Source organism: Mchenga conophoros, linkage group LG4 (assembly GCF_057382185.1).
Source record: "Mchenga conophoros isolate Kocher_MC1m ecotype Shallow Benthic linkage group LG4, M_conophoros_male_GT1.1, whole genome shotgun sequence".
Lineage (NCBI taxonomy): Eukaryota > Metazoa > Chordata > Actinopteri > Cichliformes > Cichlidae > Mchenga > Mchenga conophoros.
The window spans coordinates 6,128,046-6,154,143 of record NC_140529.1 but is presented as its reverse complement, the minus strand read 5'-3'; the positions used below and the strand labels follow the sequence as shown (position 1 = coordinate 6,154,143).

Sequence of the window (26,098 nt, the reverse complement as noted above, 5' to 3'; positions counted from 1 at the left end):
TCCTCATTATTCACCTCCCAGTGTTCAAACAGTTTGACTTAGTAAAAGAAAAACACTCCTTATCCACCCCATCCATCAAACCCACCCTCTCTCTGTTTTATCACCCCTCTCCACCTGCCCTGTGGCATCCCTCCATTTGTCTAGTGAGGTCATCCCTCTGTTCCATCTAATCCTGCGAGGTGCTCATCTTTCTGCCTCCCTTTAATCCGCCTGTGGCCCCTGGCTCCAGCCACACATACACATGTGCATGCTTTTGCACACAGACTTGCAGTTATTCTTGTATTGTATAGTCAGACACTCAGTAATTCTCACAGCATGCATACACGCATAGTCATTCAGATAGCACACTGTGCCACGCCGCCGCTCTCTATAAAACTGCCCTGGTCTCTGTACAAAAGCCATTCTGTCTGTCCCTGTCCCTCTGTTTGCCTTTGTCGTCTGCTGATACCCCATCATCACACAGGTATGTCTTTCAGGTTTTTAATGAGATCTTTCTGGGGTTTTATTCTCACCAGTTAGCATAATTAAACAGTTAGACAATTAAACATCATAGAGTGCAAATTTTATAACCTTTTTTTTCTAATTTGATTTTTCTGGAGGTTTTTTTTTTCCCTCTGTGGGATAATATAAGTAAAACTAAATTTGTAGTATGTTCATCCCTGAACGCAGCACAAAGGAGAAATCTGTAAAATACGAATATTAAAATCAGCAATTCAGGCCAGATAAAATAAATGGAAAACACGGCAAACTTAAATGTGTTAATATGAGAGAAAAATCCAAATAAATTTCAGATTTGTTACTGCACAGGACAATTGTTAAGGCAGCAATTAAGTGTTCAAGGAGAGGTCAACACAACACAGTTGTTGTATAGCTTCTTCAGAGTTTGCTGTCTGACAGCAAATTAACTCTTATGAGTATGTGTGTGCGTGTGTAGCATACCACCATCAGCGCTGTGGCTTTGCGGTCACTGTCAGCAGCAGACACAGTTGCTGATAGTCTGATATCAGACTGGTTGATTTAGCACTCGGATGATGTACTAACAAGTGTGCACAAATGTGCTTGTGGTACATTTCCAGCAGTTACATCATGCCTGTTTCTTTCATCATCCGGTTAGTCACTATCCAGTGTTTTTCAGGCCTGGATTGTTCCCGTGTTCAGTAGAGCCTTTATTTCAACAAAACAAACAACACAGTGGGAACTTGCATGTTCTCCCTGTGCTTGTACAGGTTTCTGCCAAGTATTTTGGAATCTTTCCCACATTTGGAAGATACGCATGCCATTTCAGTTGGACGTGTGTGAGGTGGATAAAGGGCATGGAGTACTGTATGACTGAAAATAGGGCTTGTAGTCTAAAGTACTTTGAATGGTCAACGAGACTAAAAAGGCGACTCATTAAGAAATAAAGTTACACTCCTGTTACACTAAGTTGGACACACAACCTAAAAACCACTGAAGCAGAGATGTGCTGACAACGATGGATACAAGCCTGTAAAAAAAAGCTTTTAAAAAAGCTGTTCTGGAATCATTTTTGTTTCCTTTTACAAACTGTTTTCCAAACTCCAACTTTCAAACTCTTTTGAGTATGACAACACAATAGCTCGTACTCAAAATAAACTGATGATATATTGTGCTGTGCGCTGTGCATGACACACACACACACACCTGTTGTCCTTGACTAAAATTAACCCACTAAAGCCTGTGCTAGTTGCTCACTGAAACTTGACCCTTCTCCAGATCCCCTGGTTTACTTATCCTCCCTCCATTCAGTTCCAAATAGGCACTTTCCAGCTATACCGGCAAGAAGTGTTGAAATATAAATATTTAAGGAATCCAATTGTCATTTCTCTCATTACCATGCGTCATAACTTTATTCATAGGCTTCACTGCTGTAAAAAATGGCTGGGCCCACCCAGATGTGGGCCTACAGTCACAATGAAACCAGTAAACCAGTTAGGTTGGTGTTCATTCCAAATCCACCTCAGTCAATGCACTGAAAACACTTTTGTTATTCTTGCAAGAAAGCACAACCCACTCGCCCAATGGGAGAGGAGAGCTTGTTTAATTAAGGTTTTACCCATCGTTGTACTTTCAGACACATGGCTTTGATTTGAGTTTACATGGAGGTTAATGCGTTTTTCTGTCTGCACTCCAACAATATCTCATGCTCAGTTCCTGTTTTCGTTGTTCCCTGACTTTCAAACCACGCTGTTCTCGGAAAATGTTATTCATATATTTAATTTGGATCCATGACAAAGTCTGTTAGAATGAGAAATAGCTGTAAAAATCGGGTGGTACAGCTGCAGGAAATGTCACTTCATAAAATGAATGATATTAATGAAGCTCTAGGATTTTACATTCCTGATAAGAAGTGTTTTGAGCAAACAATTGCTCTGCAGCTCTATTTAAAAGGTGTTAATTAACCAGTATTATAAAAGCATTAAAATAAAAGTTCAAATTCATTAAAAATGAATTTAAATGAAATGCAATCCAGCTTTATAACTAGGGGTGGGTTTTGATTATCCAATATTATCCAAGCTAGAATCGATTTTAATCGGAAAATCGATTCTAGCTTGGATAATATGATATCGATTCATTAAAATCCTGAATCGGTTTTTAAATATAAATTTATTTTGCCCAAAACGCCAGAATCTCAGGTTAAACCTCACAGAAGTTTGACAACCAACAAACAGCTAAAAACTTAAATGAGAGCAGGTTGCACAAATCCACCGTTATACAGCGCTGTCGTTTTTTTTTTTTTTTAATTTAACTGTTTTCCGACAAGAAAGTCTCATTTCTGTTCAATACTGAAGAAATGTAAACTGTTTAAAATCATGCCAAATTGCAAAATGCTCAGCTGTGTCTAATCCAACCTCTGTGACTTTGCTTCACTTCAGCAGCATCAGGTAATACTTATATGTTAATTCATGGTTTTCTTCCATTTTTGATCTACTGCAGAATATTTTTAAGGTTATCTGCCATAAGTGTCCGTTACTGGGAATTTACTGCTAGTTGTGTTATTTTAATTAACAATCATGATGCCCATCATGTGTTTTGTAAGAGAAAGATGTGTAATATTGTTTTGAATGAACATAGCTAAGAGGGTGGACAGGAAGGGTGTAACGTTGGACCCAAGAAACATACGCTGGAGCGAATATGATGACAGCATAACTTTTGTTTAATACTGTGGTTTGTTTACTGGGACACAGACACTCCCGCTCTCTCTGCTGTCACGTCCGCTTCTCCCCTCCGACTGTCACTGCCAACATATAAAGAGACACAATCACTGTCAGATCCCAGCACACCTGTTCACCCCGCCCCTGCGCCGCCCCGGGAGCTCACTGCGTCACCCCTCCTCTGCAGCTGGCCAGAGACCACAAAGGACATTACATGAAAGGCCCCTTCATCCAGCATTTAATAAATGGCGTGGACACGGGTGCTAAACAAGGCCTTTCTGCTATAAAGAGTAATCAAAATCCCAGAAAGGTTAACCCTCCTTTCCACGTGAGTGTGTGGAATTTGCTTTATGTTTTATACATACCAAATGATTTGGAGGTGTACTTTTGGCATATGATCTTTAAGTGTCTTTAAGTGAGACTGAATCTTTATAATATTTTGATTTAATGATGAGTCCTTTAAGATGAATAATTATGTCTATCCATGATAGTGTTTTGGATCAGTACGTTTCTGGAAGTTATATATCATGCACTAAGCTAAGCTAACCTGTGGCTAGTGTGCATAGAGAGAAAATTAAGGCCATGCTGCAACTCCGAATGCTGTGGCTGATTTATGTACAGGCCTTCCTCCATCTGTATATACACATGCACACAGAGTGAGGGGGTGAGTAACAACACATGGAAGATTTCAGATTTTAAGACGTAGCATTAAGGAGCCGATGGGTATGCCAAAGCTGTGGGTCTAATGCTGGCACTGCATCACAGAGGGAAGAGAGGCCACAGCCTAGAACAATTCTGCCTCTTTCAGTTCAACTGCACAAATTCATAAATGATTCAAGACGAAAGGAAAAGGACCAGGCCACGATGGAAATGGTGATAAACGGGTCTTGTGATTTATTTATTTTTTTAATTGTTCCTACATGGAACTTTTTTCACTGTCTGTTAAACTTAAATCTAAACAGGAAATCAATCAAACACTCTTTCAAGCTCTCTCTCACACTGTGCTTATACTGTAATGTGCAAATGTGCTGAGCCAACATTACCACATTGTAGTTTCTAAATTATATTGCTTTGTTGGGTCAGTTTTCACATTTTAATGGGTTGCTAACGTGACACACCGCTTACAAAGTTTAATCAGAATTCCTTCACAATTTTTTGAGCTATCATGTTTACAGACACAATGATGCGCATTAACACAACCAAAAACATAACCTCCTACGTGGAGGTTATGAGGCTGACTCAAGACTTTTGCACAGTACTGTATTAGGGCACACAATAATGCGACAGGGACCGGAGCGCCTGAGATGAACTGATGAAAGAGCTTCATAGTTATCTGGCTGCTTGCAAAATGCTCGACTGAACATTTGAAGCTTGGAATTGAGCCACCTCCACCACCACCTTTCCAAACCACACCTGCTAACCTGTCAGACGCACCACTGAGAGAGTGCACTGAGGACAAACATCAAGAGAGAGAAGGGAGAAACTAGAAAGTGAGAGAAACCCTATCTCTCCTGCTCTTTATGTGTTTGACCCCTGTCACATTCTCACCTGTTGACACTCCATCCATCTCCAACGTGTCCCCCTGCCAGGACGGTGTCAGCGCACACCCACTGTGAATGTTTGTCTCTGTGCAGGGTTTTATGTCAGAACAATGGCAGCTCCGATGGACAGTGTATGACTAAAAGCGTCACGATGGGGATTGTGTATTTTTCTGTCTCCAGAGTGATTAATCGCAGGAGCACAGAAACGTCAGTCACCTGTGATTTAGTGAGGACGACAAATGGTCCTTTGTTTCCATAGTCCAGCAAAAGCAGATTCTATATGTATATATATATATATATATATATATATATATATATACACCCAGCACGCCCCTGCGGGCGGTTTATCCTTCAAGCTCGGGTCCTCTACCAGAGGCCTGGGAGCTTGAGGGTCCTGCGCAGTATCTTAGCTGTTCCCAGGTCTGCGCTCTTCTGGACAGAGATCTCCGATGTTGTTCCCGGGATCTGCTGTATGGAGCGCCAGGACTGCCATAATGAATTAATTAAATACACCATTAAATAATTAATTAAATGTGGCAATAATTAATTAAAATTGGAATTAATTAATTAAATAAATAGTTATGACACATGTAATTAATTATTGACACATTTAATTAATTATTGACACATTTAATTAATTATTGACACATTTAATTAATTATTTAATGATATATTTATTTATTTCATTTTGGCAGTCCTGACGCCTGGCTCTCATCATGAAATAATTTTATCTGTCAGCCTCACCCATCAAACTCAGGAGGCGGGGTTAACGCTGCCCATGCAGCTTCTCTAACATTTGATTGGTTGCCTGCAAAGTAAGTCCAAACAGGTCGATCCTAGATAATCGATTGCTTGTGTAGACTTGGGGCAGCCAGGTATCCCAGAATGCAGATCAAATCACAGGCAGCAATGGTGGTGGTGTAGTTTTAAAATACCCCGTTTTTCTGTCACCAGCTACACTTTTAACGCCGTATGTCTGGTCAGGTTGTCAACATAGAACATGTTTGCAAAAGTGCTCAGATGTTTTCAGAGATTTCACTAGCTCTGCTAACAGTTAGCATGCAGAGTGCACCGAGGGGGTTACGTTAACCGGTTTGTTTACATATTCCACTCTCCGTGTTCCACATGTTGCATTCGCAGATTCTCATTTTCACCGAACGATCGTCTCTTTCCGCCTGGTCTTGTGTCTCTGTGCTTCTGTAACATAAAGAACGAGCTGACATTTTTCTCACGAAACCAGCGATCAGCTCAACAGACCCTCAGTTTACCTGCATGCATCTGTCAGCTGTTTAACACCTGCTGCTAATTCAAGAAACACGCCTACGTTACCTGGTGATAGTCACAGTTTAACTGGGCAGCCGGTGCTCGATATAAAGCAATGTCAGCGCATTTTTCTGCACAAGATAAGTAAATATAGTGTTTTCCCCGAGCGCAGAGCTGCTGGAGCTCGTTTCCTTACAGAGCACTTTATAGGCGAACAGCTTCATCAGCGGCTGATGTCCAATCACCGGCACACAGCTTTGAAACCTCAGCTGAGTTTTAGCTCTCAGTGGTTAAACGCTGGACTTCATTCACTCAGGTTCTGTCTGTCGGGTCACGTTTACTTCGCTGTTTTATTTACAACTGAGCAAATCGGTTTGGCTGAGGTTAAAGTTACGTTTCATAACTGCATAGTTTCACAGACGTTTAATGGTTCACTGGCACATGTGTTAGACTGAACTATCATCTAAATATCATCTGTTTTTTAATAGTTATTCAACTGTATTCTAAGCACCAGCTGTCTGTTAGAATGTGATTTTTTTTCTCTCTCTGTTGGCAGAGGTATAAAAATGCGCAGGAAAATCTGACGTGCATGGCAAACTTCACCGACAATATTTAGGGAGGAATAAACACACATCAAACATAAATGAACCATTTGTCTGTCTCCATAATTGAGAGCATTTTCTCTTCTTACGTCAACACTCTCTCTCTCTCTCTCTCTCCTTTTTTTTTTTTTTTTTTTCTTTTTTTTGCTTTTCGGTCATGTTATGTTTACCTGTCAAAGGCTTGTTACAAACTATGAAACACATCGTGCAGACTTCTGGATGTTAGAAGAAAACTAATACTGCTCATGAATGAGACTAAAGGCAGGAAGGTGTCCTTTAAAACATGTTAATAGGACCTCCCTGTTTATATCATAGTTTATGATATAGCACGTGTATTTCAGTAATAGCCTGCTGAGGCCACTATACGTGCTGGCCTCATATCAAATGTGAAGGCAGACTGAGTCTATGTTTGACGTTTGTTTATATCTAATCTTCCTTTTCAAACATTTAAACAGCAGCGAGTCTGCAGCTGAGGGAATACAAACTCAAATTGTCGGAACAGGTTTGCTCGTTTCTTGGATTCATTTGGTGATTTATTAAATGTATAACTGTTATTCTAATCTGCTGCTGAGTCTCTTCCACTTTTCTTTATGCTGTATATTTTCACGTCTCTGGAATAGTTGGCAGTTAGATAGTCAGCTGGGAAACTTTGTGTTAACTCATGGAGCTGAGGATATCGTGGACATGCTGACCTCGCTGCGTGGTGTACAGAGCGAGGTCAGCATGATTAATATTCACAATAAAAATATTAGCCGAACATCATGAAGTCTGTATGTGTTTCATAGTGTCGAACAACCTTTGTACAGTTGAAGCCAGCAGTTACTACATGACGGAAACACCAACGTTATCTCTTTTATGTGTTTATACACAGGTCACGCTGATTACTGAATAAAAACCCAAAGATCAGATGTTAAACAGATTTATTTGCTCTCTCTCCTCCTTAAACATGTTTTTAATGTTAGTTATAATTCAGAATTGGCGACTGAAACACGTAGGACACATAAGAACATCAGGAAATAAAACATCGATAAATATAACCTCAGTAAAAGAAGTCAGCGGGGGTTACTACAGCTGTGTACCGGGGCCTGCGCTTTGTCGGTGGGATTGCTTGCGAGGCGAGCGGGTCTATCCCACGCTTTGCCGTGAGACTGTGCAGACATCTCCGAAATCATCGAAACACTTTTGCAAAGAGGCTGTATCTTGACAAACCGACCAGACACATGAAGATTAAACCACTACATTCTCGGCTAAAAAAATATTAAAACGGTATTTGGTGACACACAAACAGGGTTTTTCAAAGCTCAGTTCTGTTAGCTTCCACATGCCGGTTGTTGTGTGCTAGAAACAATGGCCACCAGGCCAAAGCAATGGTTTTGACTCGATCAGCGTTAACCCCGCCCCCTGAGTTTGATGGGTGAGGCTGACAGATAAAATTATTTCATGATGAGAGCCAGGCGTCAAGACTGCCAAAATGAAATAAATAAATATATCATTAAATAATTAATTAAATGTGTCAATAATTAATTAAATGTGTCATAACTATTTATTTAATTAATTAATTCCAATTTTAATTAATTATTGCCACATGTGTTTGCTTGTTTTAATTCTGGGCAGCCCGTAGTATACCATCAGTCTCCATGTACTGAAGGAATAAAGGGTTCCTTTGTCCTTGTAGGCTCTGCTTTAAATGGGGCAAAATTATATAACTGTTTAAACAACAGGATCGTTGCAGTTCTCATTTTTGACTGTGGCTCAGAAAGTAGAGTGAGTCAGTTGATCCCTGCTCCTCTAGTCTGCATAGCAATGTCTTTGTGGGCTCTTTTTATGGAAACCCACCTGGCAGCCAGGTGCTTTCACCAGAGTGTGTGGGGCTTGTAGTAAAAAGAGCTCTGGGTGCTCCATTAGAGTCAAAAATGAGACATAAGTGCCGGTTCATTTTACCATTTCCCCTGACTTTCAATTTGCTTTTGTATTTATTCCCTAATTTTAAGATGAGATAATACTATTTTCTTTTCAATAATAAAAACATTAATCACTGCACTCTTTTGTTTTATAAAAATGCATTAGTTAGTTATGCAATCAGTTGGAAAAAGTCTTTTGCATTTATGTTTAACATCTTGGCGTCATCATCCTGCATTTTGATTTTGTTGCAGGCATGTCAGACGCAGAAGAAGAATACGAGTGAGTGAAATAGAACTTACAAGAGTTTTTCATTTGATGTCACCTCTCAGCTTTCACACTAGTGCAAATCCATGAGCTGACAGGCCTACTGATAAATATTGGTTTTCTCTCATCCTTTTTCTCACCTCTCCAGGGATCAGACAGTGGGTAAGTTCAGTCAGATCGGTCCATATCAGTCACATGCATAGTGCAGTAAAACCATTATGCCTTAAAAATATACTCTTTGAAGTGGAGTAAGTTAAATGTAAAGACCTCAGTAAAAACTTTCCTGATTAGCTTATGGTGTCTTTGTAACTTGATCACTTTGTCCATTATTGTTTCTGTTGGTGCCAAAAAAGCCAACAAACCAGGGTTCGCTTTACAGCAGGCCAACCCTGTGTTGGTTTGTTCACAAGACATGTCCACCTTTTAAATACACTATATAATCAGCATGGGTCTTTAATATGGACAAGACACATTAAATCAGACACATATAGTAATATAGTGACTGTACTATTGTACACACATCTGACGTGGTCTTTATCTTTGTTTTCCTTCTCCCAGAGGTTGAGGAGGAGCCTGAGCCTGAGCCTGAGCAGCAGGAGGAGGAGGAGCAGGCGGAGGAAGATGGAGGAGGTAAGGTGTTGGAAAAACTGTTTCCATTGCGAATGGATGAGAATTTTTCTCAATCTCCAGAGATGCTCTCAAAGAGTTGGTCAAGCACTCTTATTCATAAATGTTGCGGATGAACTGACCTATCACTTTTCCCTGTGTCCTTCTTTCCCTTGTTTCCCAACATTGTTGGCTAATATTCTGCTGTTGTTCTTATGGACCATCAGAGCAACAAGAATATCAAGGTAGGGTGATTCACACCAGCTTGAGTCTCAAGTTTGCCACATTTCATTTCATTAGTCACTCACTTATCAGCAGACTGAAAACTTTAAATGATTCAGAGTTTAGACACCACTTGTATACACACACACACACACACACACACACACACACACACACACACACACACACACCTATCTATCTGTATACACACACACACATATATATGCATATATGCTTGTCGTTGCAATCTGTGTTTTAAAGGAGCAAACACTCAAAACAGAAGTTAATTATAATATTTGTTTGAGTGTGCCGTTTAAAGCTGCAGTAATAAATGTTGCTTTATTGGATCAAGTTATGTATAATGTGACAAGCTTAGCTCATAAAAACAAATGAACTGGGAATTTTACAAACTCTGTAATTGCCCTGTGCTCCGAAATTTAGTGACTTTCAGTTCATTGTTGGGGTTTTGCGGACCACAACTTTACTGTAAGAAGCTTTTTACTGTCCAGTACCACATAGCAGTTAGACAAGTTGGCAGCTAAGTGTAACCACTGTGTAATTAGCAACTAAAGCTACAGAAGCGGTCCTTAGAAGCTGGGTTTGCTTGATACAAATGGATAGAATTCATTAATATCAGCTGGATACTTATAACATGAAAGAAGCACATTAGTTCAGTTTTAAAAGCTCAGTAAAACATCATAATATTATATGAAGCTTCTGTTTTGGAAAATTTTTTCCTTTTAAAACTTGTACTATGTTTTCATTTCTTCATCTGGAACCATTCGAAATATTCTGGCGTTCATTATTACACAGAGTGCAAAGTGTATAGATGTGTTTCCTGCGTTTCCAACATGAAATCAGTTTGACCTCACAGAACATCTATGAGTCAAACTAAAAGGCATGCAAAAACATCTACATTTTGCAATAATGAATGCTCACAGAATATTCCAAAAGGCTACATTTCCCACAGCCACCATGTGCCAGTGTAGAACTGGCTCTAGTTGCATGATGGGAAATGATAGTTTTAAAGCAATAGCTAAGCATTTTGGAATATGTGCTTATTACTTGGATGCTAAGATTAGATGAGATGGTTGATAGAACTCCATCTTTTAGTAAAAGCTACAGCTAGCTGCCAGCTAGCTTAGCTTAGCCCGAGAGCTGGGGGGAAAAAACTAGCTAGCTACCAGCACCACTAAAATGAGTTTATTAGTGGCAACTTACAGAAACAGTGTTTCCACGTTTCCAGTCTTGGGCGTAGATTTGTATTTACAGTAAAACTTTAAATACTCTTGTTACGCCCCAGTCTAGGGGTACAGGAACGCAACACAAGTTTGAAAGAATTGCCCCGCCCTGGTCCCCAAAACCATACACAAAAGGAAACCAATTTCTTAGTGAATCGTGATTTATTTTTCTGCACTGCAAAAATGAAGCTCCGGGGTGAACAAAGGCCAAAATAACAAACAAAACAAGCTAAGTCAGGAGGAGGTGTTATCTACAACCCTATGTGAAATCAAATATCAAACAAAAGACAAGCGCTACACCTAACTCCCTAACTGAAATAAACAGGAGAAAACAGTGCAAGGAAAAACAATAAGGCAGCTCACCCCTTCTGTTGCAGTGCTATTTACAAGGCTATTTACAATGAAAACTAATGTACACACTATATACAAAACTCCAAAAAAGTCGCACAAAGTCACAGGCACAAAAGTCTCAGGTTTTGGAGGCCAGGGTCAGGTCTGCTGCTGCTGTCAGTGGCTGCCCCGGGACAACTGCTGGTGAGGGATTTGAATGAAGATCACATGGCCAGGGGACCAATCAGCAGCCGTCAGCTCATCCACTCCGGGACCTGCAAAGACTTAAAGGCACAGACAACAACAGCCACCAAAACAGATTATGGACAGGGCCATAACACCCCCCTTCCCAAGACCAAACATCTCCCCTAAAGATGTTTGGCGCTTAGGGGTTCCGAAAACCACGTGACAGCGCATCTGCCAGTACATTCTCTGTCCCTTTTTTGTGATGGATCTCCAGATTGAAATCTTGTACTAAGAGGGACCATCTCATGAGCCTTTGGTTAGAATTTTGCATTCGGGTCAAAAACACGAGGGGGTTGTGGTCTGTGTAAACAATGACAGGTGCTGAACTGGAACCGACATAGACCTCGAAATGCTGTAGAGCAAGCAATAGAGAGAGGGCTTCTTTTTCAATGGTGCTGTATTTCTGTTGGTGGGAGTTGAATTTTTTCGAAAAGTAACCAATTGGGTGATCAACACCCTGCCTATCCTCCTGCAACAGTACCGCACCTGCACCGTTGGCGCTGGCATCCACCTCAAGTTTAAACGGATGTGTGAAAACAGGAGCGGCAAGTACTGGTGTGCTGCAGAGGAGAGCTTTGGCAGACTCAAAAGCATTCTGGCATGTGGGGGACCATACAAATGGTTTTGACACACTTGTGAGACTGGTGAGAGGTGCAACTACATCTGCAAAATTCTTACAGAAGCCACGATAATAGCCGGCCATACCAAGGAACCGGCGAAGCTCACGTCTAGTGCGAGGCACAGGGAAATCTAGGATAGCCTGGACTTTAGCCAGCAGGGGGCGCACCTGTCCCTGACCCACCTGCTTCCCTAGATAAGTCACAGTGGCCTTACCAAAGTCACATTTGGCAAGATTTAGGGTAAGGGATGCCTCTTGTAATCTTTCAAAAATCTCCGTGAGTGTTCCAAGGTGATCTGACCAAGTCTCTGAATAGGCTACAATGTCGTCTAAGTACACTTCACAGTTTGTGACACCACCTAAGACAATGTGCATAAGGCGTTGGAATGTGGCAGGGGCATTTCGAAGGCCAAAAGGCATGACGGTGTATTGGAGGAAGTGGTCCGGAGTGACAAAAGCAGAAATTTCAGATGCACGCGGAGTGAGGGGAACTTGCCAATAACCCTTTAATAAGTCCAGTTTGGTGACAAACTTTGCGGAGCCAACCCTGTCAACACAATCTTCCATGCGGGGAAGAGGGTAGGAGTCGGGTTTGGTCACACTGTTCACTTTTCGAAAATCACTACAAAAACGTGGAGTTTTGTCTTCCTTCGGCACAAGAAGGCATGGGGAACTCCAGGCACTCGAACTAGGGACAGCAAGACCATTTTCCAGCAAGTAGGAAACTTCTTGCTGAAAAAGTGCACGTTTGGTAGGGTTCACACATAAGCGTGTTGTTTGATCGGAGGGTGGTCACCTACATCTATGTCATGTTCGAGGACAGTAGTGCGAGACGGAGTGTCAGCAAACAGAGATGGGTAAGTATTGATCAGAGAACACACATCGGTCTGGGCGGCCTCATCTAAATGTTTTAGGTGGGAATTCAACTTATCCAATACTTCAGAGTTTCTGAGTCGGGAGCAACCCTCAGCACAAACGAAAGCTAAGCCATCACTTTCTGGGCTATACTGAGACGGGGATGCTGGCACAACTACCGACACGGCAGACAGCGCAGCAGGGGATGAGGAGGAGTTTACACCTGCATCACGAACAAAATAAGGCTTCATCAGATTAACATGACACACACGACGCTTTCTCCTACGGTCTGGGGTACCTATAACATAATCTGTGTCACTCAGTTTCTCTTGGACAGTATAGGGCCCACAGAACTTTGCCTGGAGAGAGGATCCAGGAACGGGTAGGAGAGTCAACACTTTGTCACCCACTTCAAATTTTCTCTGCACGGACTTTTTGTCGAATTTCCTTTTCATTTTTTCCTGAGACGCGGAAAGAGCCTCGCGTGCAATTTCGCATGCTTTATGCAGACGCTCCCTAAAACAACTTACGTAATCTAATACGTTCTGCTCGGGGGTAGCTGTGTCGGACAGATATCTCTCTTTAAGCAGCCGCAGGGGACCACGTACTGTGTGTCCAAACACCAGCTCTGCGGGACTGAAACCCGTGGACTCCTGCACACTCTCCCTCACCGCTAGAAGGAGAAGTGGCAGACCTTCGTCCCACTCTCTTCCTGACTCGAGGCAGAACTTCCTCATCATGGCTTTTAAAGTCTGGTGGAAACGCTCAAGCGCACCCTGTGATTCGGGGTGATATGCACTGGATTTTTGATGCTTGATGGATAGCGATTTTAAGACCTGAGCGAATATCTTGGACATGAAGTTAGACCCTTGGTCTGTTTGAACTGATTTGGGCAAACCGAAAAGGGAGAAAAAGTTTACTAATGCTCTGACAATGGCTTTGACTTTGATAGTGCGTAACGGAATAGCCTCGGGGAAGCGTGTGGCGGCGCACATTAAAGTCAAGAGGTACTGATGTCCTGACTTGGTTTTTGGAAGCGGACCTACACAATCGATGATTATGTGCTCAAATGGTTCGCCTAAGGCTGGGATTGGGTGCAATGGAGCAGGAGGAATAACCTGGTTGGGTTTTCCGCTGACCTGGCAAACGTGGCAAGAGCGGCAATATTTGGTCACATCAGTCTTCAAACCTGGCCAGAAAAAGTGACGCAGAATACGAAGGTAGGTCTTCCTAATTCCTAAATGTCCAGAGAAACTGTCATGTGCTAGGCTGAGTACTTGGTGTCGGAAATTTTGCGGTACAACTGCTTGTTGAAATACGTTCCAGCCAAGATCACTAGAGGAGGGAGGATGCCATTTGCGCATTAACACATCATTTTCAATGCTGTAGACACGGGGATTCTGATCGCTTGAATTTGCGGCAAGTAAACATTTGGCCAAAGTCGGGTCATTCTGTTGCGCATGAATGAAATCTGTTTTGTTTACCTCAAAAGACAGGTCAGGTGTAGCGGGTAGCAGTTTATCAGACACACATTTTTCAGCTTTTTCCACAGGCAGTTCAGCTTTCTCAGGAACAGCTTCAGAACATAGAAAAGAGTCAGACAAGTCAACATCACCATATTTACGCTTGTGGGCGCGTGTGACAACACAGGCAGGAAAAACAGAGGGCAGACTGTCAGCAGCAGACTCGGAAACAAAATCAAAATCATCGACGGGGTTTTCAATTACTTCAGGGATCGGGAAAACTTTCCCATTGGCTAGATCATTCCCCAGAATCATAGTAACCCCCTGCACGGGCAAGCGAGCGCGCACCCCAACTGTTACCGGGCCCGAAACGAGAGGCGACTGTAGGAAGACTCTGTGCAGCGGAGCTCGTAACACACTCATTTTCACTCCCCACACGAGAGCATCAGCACCACAAAACGAGTTACTTGAGAAAGGCAACGCGCTTTCCAAAATGAGAGACTGGGCAGCCCCAGTGTCGCGCAAAATTACAATCGGCACGCGATCCTCCTCTATTCCAGTCAGTGAGGCGAACCCTTGTGAAATGAATGGTCGGTAACTGCTGTCAAGACTGTCATTTCCTGGTTCATCACTGACGGGATTAGGAGAAGCAACCGATTGAACAAAACCAATGCTTTTTGGCTTTTTCCATGTGTGAGTTTGCTCTTTGCGACGGAGCGACGGACAACTGGCAATGAGATGGCCAGTATCATGGCAATAAAAGCATTCTCGGACAGTCATGGGGACCTGATCAGGGCGCGTTTGACGCTTAGGAGAAACCCTCAAACTCCTCGCAGGTTTCGACAACGGGGCACATTCACGGCGCACAGCTGAAAACGCAACGCGATGGGTCAACACAAACTCATCTGCGAGAACAGCAGCTTTAGACAACGAATCCACCTTTTGCTCATTGATATATACAACAACATTCTCTGGAAGACACGTTTTGAATTCCTCCAGCAGGACCAATTCTCTTAGCTGAGCAAAGTCCTTCACTTTACTTGCAGCTAACCACTTATCAAACAAGAGAGTCTTCTCCCTGGCAAACTCTACATGTGTTTGGTTGGCAGATTTGTCACACGACCGAAACCTCTGGCGATATGCCTCTGGAACTAGCTCATAAGCCCTTAAAATAGTGGATTTCACAATTTCATAATCCAGGCTGTCATCAATAGACAAGCTCGCACACACTTCCTGTGCTTTCCCCACCAATTTACACTGCAGCAACAAACTCCACACATCCTTGGGCCATTTCAAAGTGGTTGCGATGCGTTCAAAGGCATTAAAGTAAGAGTCAACCTCACTTTCTCTGAAAGGTGGCACTAAAGCAATTTGCCTGCTTGCATCAAATTGGTCAGAGGAGAGTGAATCAGAAGATTTACTCACAACTTTACTCACTGGGGTAGAGGTAACATTGCGCTGCAGGGAAGGATCCAGCTCCATAGCCCTTATGCGGAGATGCATAAGCTCAACTTCTTTGGACTTAGTCGCAAGCTCCACCTCTTTCAGGCGAAGGGCGAGCCCAAGATCCTCCGTAACCAATCCTGTTGATTGTCCGGCTGGGCTAACGTTTGGGATCTGAATGGCAGCAGGAGCCTCCGCCCCTGGCGACACCCGTCCACTGGGAGCTTTTGGGATGGTTGCAGCAGCTTCTGCTCCCGCATCCACCACCAAACCTCCAGTCGCCTCAACCGGCCGAGGTTTCGACTCCGCAAAAACCCCCTTATCCACCAGCTGAGCTGTCAGGCACTGCTTAATTTCTGCCTTTTTAGCATGTAAAGGCACACTAACATTAAACAAATCTGCCACCAACAACAAATCCGCCTTTGTGCATCGATCCAACTTATCCACGGTGGGTTGTAGTGCAAAATCATCCACATCAAAAGTCATTGTGACTAGATCACCCCCAACACTACAAGAAAACTGCCAACCAAAAACTGCAGACAACCCACAAAATACAATGAGCAAAAAGAATGGCAAAAGAAAAAAAAAAGGACGAGCCCCCACTTTATGTTACGCCCCAGTCTAGGGGTACAGGAACGCAACACAAGTTTGAAAGAATTGCCCCGCCCTGGTCCCCAAAACCATACACAAAGGGAAACCAATTTCTTAGTGAATCGTGATTTATTTTTCTGCACTGCAAAAATGAAGCTCCGGGGTGAACAAAGGCCAAAATAACAAACAAAACAAGCTAAGTCAGGAGGAGGTGTTATCTACAACCCTATGTGAAATCAAATATCAAACAAAAGACAAGCGCTACACCTAACTCCCTAACTGAAATAAACAGGAGAAAACAGTGCAAGGAAAAACAATAAGGCAGCTCACCCCTTCTGTTGCAGTGCTATTTACAAGGCTATTTACAATGAAAACTAATGTACACACTATATACAAAACTCCAAAAAAGTCGCACAAAGTCACAGGCACAAAAGTCTCAGGTTTTGGAGGCCAGGGTCAGGTCTGCTGCTGCTGTCAGTGGCTGCCCCGGGACAACTGCTGGTGAGGGATTTGAATGAAGATCACATGGCCAGGGGACCAATCAGCAGCCGTCAGCTCATCCACTCCGGGACCTGCAAAGACTTAAAGGCACAGACAACAACAGCCACCAAAACAGATTATGGACAGGGCCATAACAACTCTAATCCAGGTATTAGCTAGAAAGGTAATTGGTATATATTCCAAAAATAGCTAAATCCTGCAGCACCAGATATAACCTGGAGCTTCTTCTGGTCATTTCACACCTCTTTTCCCATTCATTTATCACGTTTTTTCCCCCTCTATTTTTATTTATTTATCTATGTTTTACTTTCTTTTGTTTTTCACTTCCTTCTTCTGGATCTTTACAACTTCATTTCTTACTCATCCGTATTTTGTTCTCCTTTCAATTTTTGTTCCCACTGTTTCCTTCCTACCACCTTTTTTGGTTGCTGCCTCCTCTTTCTTGCTTTGCTCATGTTCACACTTCACCCACAATTAACCCTCCTTTTCATTCCATATTTTCGTGTTACCATCCTTCCATGCTTCACTGTGTCTTTATGTGGATGGTCCTTCAGATCAAGATGCCCAGGAGGAAGGTGAGATCTAGTAGGCGTGCAGTTCCCTGAAGTGGTCACACTCATCACTTTCTGTTGGCACTGTGTTTACGTCATTAATTATCTAACACACTGAGAGCAGGTTAACTTTTGTGGTTCTCACTGGACTCTAGCCTTTGAAAGCTATGTTATGTAGTTTCCTAAGTTATTACTTTCCATATGCCTCATTTTCTGGTAAAATCTTCCAAGACAGCCTAATACAAACTATGTGGTCAAATTCATGTAGCCGTTTAGTGTACCCAAGCCCAGGTTTTTTAATAGTATTATTTCACATTTTGTTATAACATTTAAAAACCCCGTGTTGCATTTCTTTCTCACTCCCATGCTTGCTGTGTATTGAATGCAACATTTTGTATTTGACTAATGACAACCAGTCATTCTAAACACTTTTTACTCATATAGCCATTTGTTTTATCTTTGTCTCTCTTTTATTCAGAAGAAGAGCGCCCCAAGCCCAAGTATGTTCACTCCATCTGTTTTTCTTATGTTTTGTAGCAGAAAACAGATGTTCTCTATTCATTTAAAGAACTGCAGTCTCACTTTGAATCTGTCGTATTTTTTACCTTCAGACCCATGGTGCCACAACTTGCTCCCCCAAAGATTCCTGAAGGAGAGAGGGTGGATTTTGATGTAAGTCACAAACATGATATTAAACCAAAACATCTTAGTAATAAATCCACGGCAGACCTCACCACGTTTTCATAATTTTCAGCACACTTAATCATTATTTCACAAACTTGGCTGCAGCTCTCCCTCTGCCAGCCGCGCACATCACCCACAACACACCCTCAGGATCCAGTACCATTTATGCAGGGCGGCGTGATGAGCCAATGCAGCTCCGGTGCGTCAGCTTCTACTGCAGCCGTGCCGCAGCCACGCCCACCACAATCTTTATATTCCTTTTTAAATTTTTTTTTTTACACTTTTCTCTTTTAAGTTAGCAATCACAGTCATCTTAATCTTAGTCAAGTTTCAATTTTGGAATTATTTCTGTTTCCTTTACCCTCACTGTCCCTGCATATTCCTAGCCTGTAACCAGATCCAATCCCTTTGCCAAACACATGCCAGCCAGGGCAAGAATAAGTTTGTTAATATCTGAGACTTGCTGCTGTTTTAGGTGTGCAAATTGACTTTAACACTGTGTACATACTCTTGCAGCATTTTAAGGACATTTTCTTTTAAGCGCTGTGGCTTAGATTGTTCTTCCACATCTGAATCGAAACTCATTGTGTAATATATCTTTCTATGAATACGGTGTTCCTCAGGGACTGGTAGTAGGATCACATCTTGTTGTGCACATGCATCTAATTATACAATGTTATTTATTGTTATTATGCCAGAAACATTAATCTTCCTGTTACATTTAATTATTCCTGCAGCCTGTAGTCTATCTAAGATCTATCAACAGATATGCTACATTTTCTGAAAACTGTAACTGTCCCAAGAATTTCAAGTTTGGGTAAACTATTTGAAAAACAGTTTCTGGCCAGTACAGCACTGTAGTGAAGCTGGTAACACTCTTTCCTCACAGCAAGTAGATTCTTGGTTCAAACCAGCTGGTTGGTTCAGACCTCAGCATGTGGTCTTTGCATGTTTTATCTTGCACTTGTACTTGACCCTAAATCTTTTTCTAAGTTACAGAAACATTCTTCTTCCCCCAGGACATCCACAGAAAACGTATGGAGAAAGACTTACTGGAGCTACACACTCTGATCGATGTACACTTTGAGCAGAGGAAGAAGGACGAGGAAGAACTCATTGCTCTTATGGAACGGATTGTAAGTTTACTTTGCTACCAACACCTCTCAAAGCAGTTGAATCCAACAAATGAATCATGTGTAGGATAAATGCTTCTTCTGTGTTGTTCTTAATATTACATGTTTTGCTGTCCTGTAGGAGCGTCGTCGTGCAGAGAGAGCTGAGATCCAGAGGGTTAGAGCAGAAAAGGAGAAGGACAGACAGAACAGAATTGCGGTAACACTCTGACATAAGTCGTTTTAAGGAACAGTTCTCCAGGCTTCTTGAAGGATATTCAAAGCTTGTCTTCGGATGTTTGTCTGCCTTTTTCACCCGTTCTCTGTCACGGTGATCCTCAGTTAGCTTGCAAGTCAGATGCTTTCCAACAGTTTTAACATGGTGGATCAAAATCTGACTGTACTTTTCTACAATCATAATTCCATCATTTCTGACAAGATCCCCAACACCACTGGCTGGAATGGAGCCCCAAAGCATGACAGAGACTCCAGTGGGTTTAACAGATGGGCTGTAGACCCTCACTGTAGTCCCTTTCTCCTGACCTCCTTACTTATCAACAACAGTTTGAATCAAAAGTTTCCCGTGAATCCATCACTCCATAACACCCATTGCCACTGATTTTTATTCCACCAGCTTCTTCATCTTCTTCTCCCCCGTTGCCCATCCTTAACCTCCTAGGACCTGGCGTCCACATATGTGGACATCATATTTTGGGTAGTCGAGACCAAAATACCTATTTTTACTGTAGGGCCTGATATCTGCTTACGAGGACATTATGCTGCCACTGTTCTATCAAAATTTAAAACGGATGTCCTCATATGTGGCTCTCATTTTTCTCAGAAACAAAAATTAGGTAAAAATCTAAATCTGGTAATTCTTTGTTTTTACATTCATCAGGTCCCAATCGGCCCAAATAGCGAAGAAAAATTAAAAATGCTGCCATGAAAGGTTAAAGTGGCTTCATCACAGCGACTATTCCACAGAATATTGTGCAAAAATACGTCCGTCAAGATTTGTTGTCTTTAGTAATTTTTAGAGATTCAACTAAAGAAATGAGAACAAATGTGTTTTTGCAACAGGCTGATAGAAAGCTACAAATACTAAAGATACAATTTAAAAAATATGCTGACTGTAGGTTATGTGTAGAGACAACCTAACTCACTGTCTTTTTTATGATTGAACGTGCTATATATCAGTGTGTAGTGGCAAAACCCTGACCTCCAAAAATGGTCAGGTACAAGAACTTGACTGGAAATAAATGATACCAAACCGATGTCTAAAGACATAGGGAACTGTTGTTGAAGACCACTTGGCTCCTTGGAAGCAGAATATAAAGAAATGAGGGGTTACTCTAGATCAGAGGTCTCAAACTTCAGTCCTCAAGGGCCGCTGTCCTGAATCTTTTCCATGTGTCCCTACTGCAACACACCTGAATACAATTAGTAGGTCATTAGCAAGAATCTATAGAACTTGACTGCATGGTGAGGTGGCAACCCCTAACCCCACTCAAGTATACCCATATGGAAAAGATATATATAAATCTTATAAAGTTTGTATCTGTCTTGTGTGAAACTTGTATGAAAAGCATACAAGAGTGAAAACAGATATAAGATCCCTTGAAAAATTATATAATGAAACTTGTATGTTTTGGACACTTACTAAAACAATGTATGAAAGTAATGAGAAAGTGGCCACTTTCATGAGTAAATCATATAAGTTTTTACGATTTCTTTTCCATATGGGTATGTAAGTGTTTGGAAAAATGTACTTCTAAAAGTACTTTTATTGCACTATGTTAATTCACTCACGAGCTGCTGTAACATGAATCCAGTGGCTGAAATCATGCAGTCAAGAGCTGTGTCCCAAAACATCGGCTGCATCCTTCGGAGGACCCGGCCTTCGCGGTCTACGTGGGCCCGGTCCTTCGAAGACCGAGAAGGCCGGAAGTGCGAGGCTGTGAAATGGGACGGTCTACCCTTCAGATTTGCGTCACCGGAGTTTAACAAACTCGGCCGTCTGCTCCTTGCTATCTAAAATATAACAGGAGACTGCCGTAAATTCTTGACCGTCTCACACTTCTGTTTAATCGGTTTTCTGTTTAACGTTTATTCAGCTGTGGGAAAATCCCGGAGGAACCTACCCGATGGATTAATAAAGTTGTATTTAATCTAATAATCTAATAACTTTGATCTCAGCCAAACCGATTTACTCCGGAACAAATAAAACACAGAAAAAAGGAAAACAATTATTTCCAATTTTTAAGTTATCCGAGTGACTTATATATCATGTTTAACCTGAGTAGTGAAAGACAGCGGGGGTCTGAAAACGATGAAGCCGGGAGTCCACTGCTCTCGCTGGCTCGAGTGACCATTGAACCCCCCGGCTTGCTATCGAGCGGGTGGGTGACAGACGTCTCCGAAAACGTCGGCACACTTTTGCAAATATGCGATGTCTTGATAAACCAAGCAGATATTTGTAATTTACACTGAAAATATGTTAAAAGTTTATTTTGTGGCCCAGAAAGATTAATAAGAGTAATTTTAAAACTCAGTAGCGTCATTGTTGGCAGCTGAAATTTGGCTGGGCTATGAATTCTGGGATATGGTGGGCCACGAAGGACACACCCGACCCATCCTTCAAATTCGGGGAAATGAAGGACGCATTTGTCGGCCGCATTTGAAGGAGTCAACGAATTGGGACAGCCTTCATCGCCTGGCTGTGATGTAATCAGCCTTCAAATGCGGCCTCCGGAGGATGCAGCCGACGTTTTGGGACACAGCTAAGGTCTACAGAGTCTAATAAACTACTAATTGTATTCAGGTGTGTTGCAGCAGGGACACATGGAAAAGATTCAGGACAGCGGCCCTCGAGGACTGGAGTTTGAGACCCGTGCTCTAGACTTTGGCACAGTACCATATGTTTTGAATTAAGAATACCAAATGTCAGTTCAGTTCTCTGGACATTTTACCACAGCGTGTCTCTCAGGTCAGCCAAACTGTTTCCAAATGTGTTTCTGGCTCAGTTTTCGTTCATCTGACAGGAAGAGCGTCACAGAAAAGAAGAAGAGGAGGCCAAGAGAAAAGCTGATGATGATGCAAAAAAGAAGAAAGTGCTGTCTGGGATGGGGGCGAACTTTGGAGGCTTCCTGGCCAAGGTAGACAAATGGCTGTTGTCAGTCTGGGGTGTGATGGTGATGATGAGATATGGAGTAAGTGTTTACATATAGAATAACTGTGAAACATATGTGTTCTGTCCCAGGCAGAGTCGAGGAAAGGGAAGCGCCTGACAGGCAGAGAGATCAAGAAGAGAACTCTGGCTGATAGACGGCAGCCACTAGCCACCGACACTCTGAGAGAGGACGGGCTGAAGTGAGTCTCCTCCAGTTGGGACTGTAGACAGCTAAGTAGTGATTATAACAAAATAACTACTATAACTTCTCTATAAAGCAGCCCACCTTTTCTTAAAGCATTTTCCAGAAACTCAAGATAGTGATGATGCAGCAATAATGTCATGATTTCAGCACAATGATTTAATGTATTTATAAAGCTCAAAGATCCAATGAATGAGTGGTTTGTAGAACCAACTTAGCTAGATTAATTAGACAAATCCACAGTCACTGACTACAAATGTGTAGCTTGCTACAAAAAGTAATTCTATCTATTTTTCACTTAAATGACTTAAAGCAGCGGTCCCCAACCCCCGAGGAGGATGTTACTCTCAGTGTTGTTGGCGCACTTCAGGAGGACGCTGCTAATAAAGTTACACAATCACACAGTGAATTTGCGTTTATTATTATATTTACAAAATACCACCGTTTTTGTCTCAGTCGTATCATTTTATTTTGTTGTATTTATCCGCCACACCTTAAAGGCCGGTCTGTGAAAATATTGTCTGACATTAAACCGGTCGCAAAGAAGGTTGGAGACCGCTGACTTTAAGTAAAGGAAGATCATTTCTAACTTTACGAACTCTGCGTTCTAGGCAACGGGCCCAAGAAATGTGGAACTGGATCTACCAGCTGGAATCTGAGAAGTTTGATTTCATGGAGTGCATGAAACACCAGAAATATGAGGTAATACTGCAAACGCACCTCATCACTTTAAATGTCACTTTACCCTGCCAGTTTTGTTCTTTCCACTGTGCGTATGTTAGTGAACATTCGAAAATGGAAGGCTTTCTGTTTCATCGGCTGTGACATGAGGTCGGTTATGTAAACACAGGCAAGTGGGATATCCACCGAAACCTCAGAATCTTAGCTAAAAGATCATATAAATAATTTCCACTAGGGATCAATAAAGTATTCTGATTCTGATATAAACCATTTCTATGACCACCAAATACAGTGAAAACAACAAACCATTAAAAGAGCAGTTAAATAATTTCACGAAATTGACATAACACACAAACAAGTGAACCCCGTGTTCACTCTGACCACGTCTAACCAGCCAAACAACTAATTTTCTAAAAGCCAACATCTCACAGATTTCAAAACTGCAAGTTTCATCAAGCTCCGACCAAAGTTCAGCCGCAAAAGAAGACCACAAATAAACTGCTGTATACAACATCTCTCATCCAAACAAACATTATGAGCCCTTTGTTTCCACTGCTAAGTGCTCTCTACAGGGAGTGCAGAATTATTAGGCAAGTTGTATTTCTGAGGAATAATTTTATTATTGAACAACAACCATGTTCTCAATGAACCCAAAAAACTCATTAATATCAAAGCTGAATGTTTGTGGAAGTAGTTTTTAGTTTGTTTTTCGTTTTAGCTATTTTAGCGGGATATCTGTGTGTGCAGGTGACTATTACTGTGCATAATTATTAGGCAACTTAACAAAAAACAAATATATACCTATTTCAATGATTTATTTTTACCAGTGACACCAATATAACATCTCCACATTCACAAATATACATTTCTGACATTCAAAAACAAAACAAAAACAAATCAGCGACCAATATAGCCACCTTTCTTTGCAAGGACACTCAAAAGCCTGCCATCCATGGATTCTGTCAGTGTTTTGATCTGTTCACCATCAACATTGCGTGCAGCAGCAACCACAGCCTCCCAGACACTGTTCAGAGAGGTGTACTGTTTTCCCTCCTTGTAAATCTCACATTTGATGATGGACCACAGGTTCTCAATGGGGTTCAGATCAGGTGAACAAGGAGGCCATGTCATTAGTTTTTCTTCTTTTATACCCTTTCTTGCAGCCACGCTGTGGAGTACTTGGATGCGTGTGATGGAGCATTGTCCTGCATGGAAATCATGTTTTTCTTGAAGGATGCAGACTTCTTCCTGTACCACTGCTTGAAGAAGGTGTCTTCCAGAAACTGGCAGTAGGACTGGGAGTTGAGCTTGATTCCATCCTCAACCCGAAAAGGCCCCACAAGCTCATCTTTGATGATACCAGCCCAAACCAGTACTCCACCTCCACCTTGCTGGCGTCTGAGTGGGACTGGAGCTCTCTGCCCTTTACCAATCCAGCCACGGGCCCATCCATCTGGCCCATCAAGACTCACTCTCATTTCATCAGTCCATAAAACCTTAGAAAAACCAGTCTTGAGATATTTCTTGGCCCAGTCTTGACGTTTCAGCTTGTGTGTCTTGTTCAGTGGTGGTCGTCTTTCAGCCTTTCTTACCTTGGCCATGTCTCTGAGTATTGCACACCTTGTGCTTTTGGGCACTCCAGTGATGTTGCAGCTCTGAAATATGGCCAAACTGGTGGCAAGTGGCATCTTGGCAGCTGCACGCTTGACTTTTCTCAGTTCATGGGCAGTTATTTTGCGCCTTGGTTTTTCCACACGCTTCTTGCGACCCTGTTGACTGTTTTGAATGAAACGCTTGATTGTTCGATGATCACGCTTCAGAAGCTTTGCAATTTTGAGACTGCTGCATCCCTCTGCAAGATATCTCACTATTTTTGACTTTTCTGAGCCTGTCAAGTCCTTCTTTTGACCCATTTTGCCAAAGGAAAGGACGTTGCCTAATAATTATGCACACCTGATATAGGGTGTTGATGTCATTAGACCACACCCCTTCTCATTACAGAGATGCACATCACCTAATATGCTTAATTGGTAGTAGGCTTTCGAGCCTATACAGCTTGGAGTAAGACAACATGCATGAAGAGGATGATGTGGACAAAATACTCATTTGCCTAATAATTCTGCACTCCCTGTAGCTCACATTCACACTCCAACAAACCCATCAAGAGCAACTCAGGGTTCAGTATCTCACCCAAGGATACCTTGACATGCAGACTGGAGTAGCAAGGGATTGAACATCAACCGTGGCAGATAACCTGCTTTACATCTTGAAGTAGACTATCTCAACATTAGCAGTCAATTCAAAGATGTGTTTTTGATAAATAAATACAACTAGAAAGTAAAAATTTAAAAAAGAATAAAAATTTAAAAAAGCTCAACGTGTGTAAAAATTTGTATACACGTTTCAGCGTTTTACTCTAAACTCTATTCAACAGAATATGTTAATTGTGTTTCTGTGATCCTGCAGATCATTGTGCTACTGAACAGAATCCAACATGCCCAAAAATTGTGAGTAGTCACTTTTATACAAATAGTCAGATTTTACTCTTGTTTTTTCTTTTTTTAAATTTCCTCTGTTCTCCTGTTGTCCTCCAGCAAAAAAGGCCACGGCAAAGGAAAGGTTGGCGGTCGCTGGAAGTAAATCCGGAAAATTCCAAAAAGGAAAACCACAGGACAGATGACAGGGGAGAAAAAAATGAAGTCGCTGTGGGAATTAAACATTTCTTCTCCGTGCTTCTCTAGTATCAGAGCCTTTCTGCCTTCATTTTAAGAATGTGGTAGATATTATATCTCACTGCAAATGGATAATAAAATATATGCACTGTGTTTTGAGTAGCA

General features: G+C 41.9%; 1 protein-coding gene across 1 annotated transcript; it reads left to right on the top strand.

Annotated features, from left to right (window-relative positions):
* The first annotated feature begins 415 nt into the window (after positions 1 to 415).
* On the top strand, positions 416 to 26,098 carry LOC146575400 (troponin T, slow skeletal muscle-like). Its single transcript, XM_085270101.1, has 15 exons — positions 416 to 463; positions 8,733 to 8,760; positions 8,894 to 8,907; positions 9,304 to 9,375; positions 9,579 to 9,596; positions 17,417 to 17,437; positions 17,892 to 17,913; positions 18,025 to 18,085; positions 19,117 to 19,233; positions 19,352 to 19,429; positions 22,251 to 22,364; positions 22,469 to 22,578; positions 23,192 to 23,282; positions 25,728 to 25,768; positions 25,856 to 26,098. Exons 2-15 carry the CDS (start codon positions 8,735 to 8,737, stop codon positions 25,899 to 25,901), a joined length of 831 nt encoding a protein of 276 aa, XP_085126227.1. The 5' UTR covers positions 416 to 463; positions 8,733 to 8,734; the 3' UTR covers positions 25,902 to 26,098.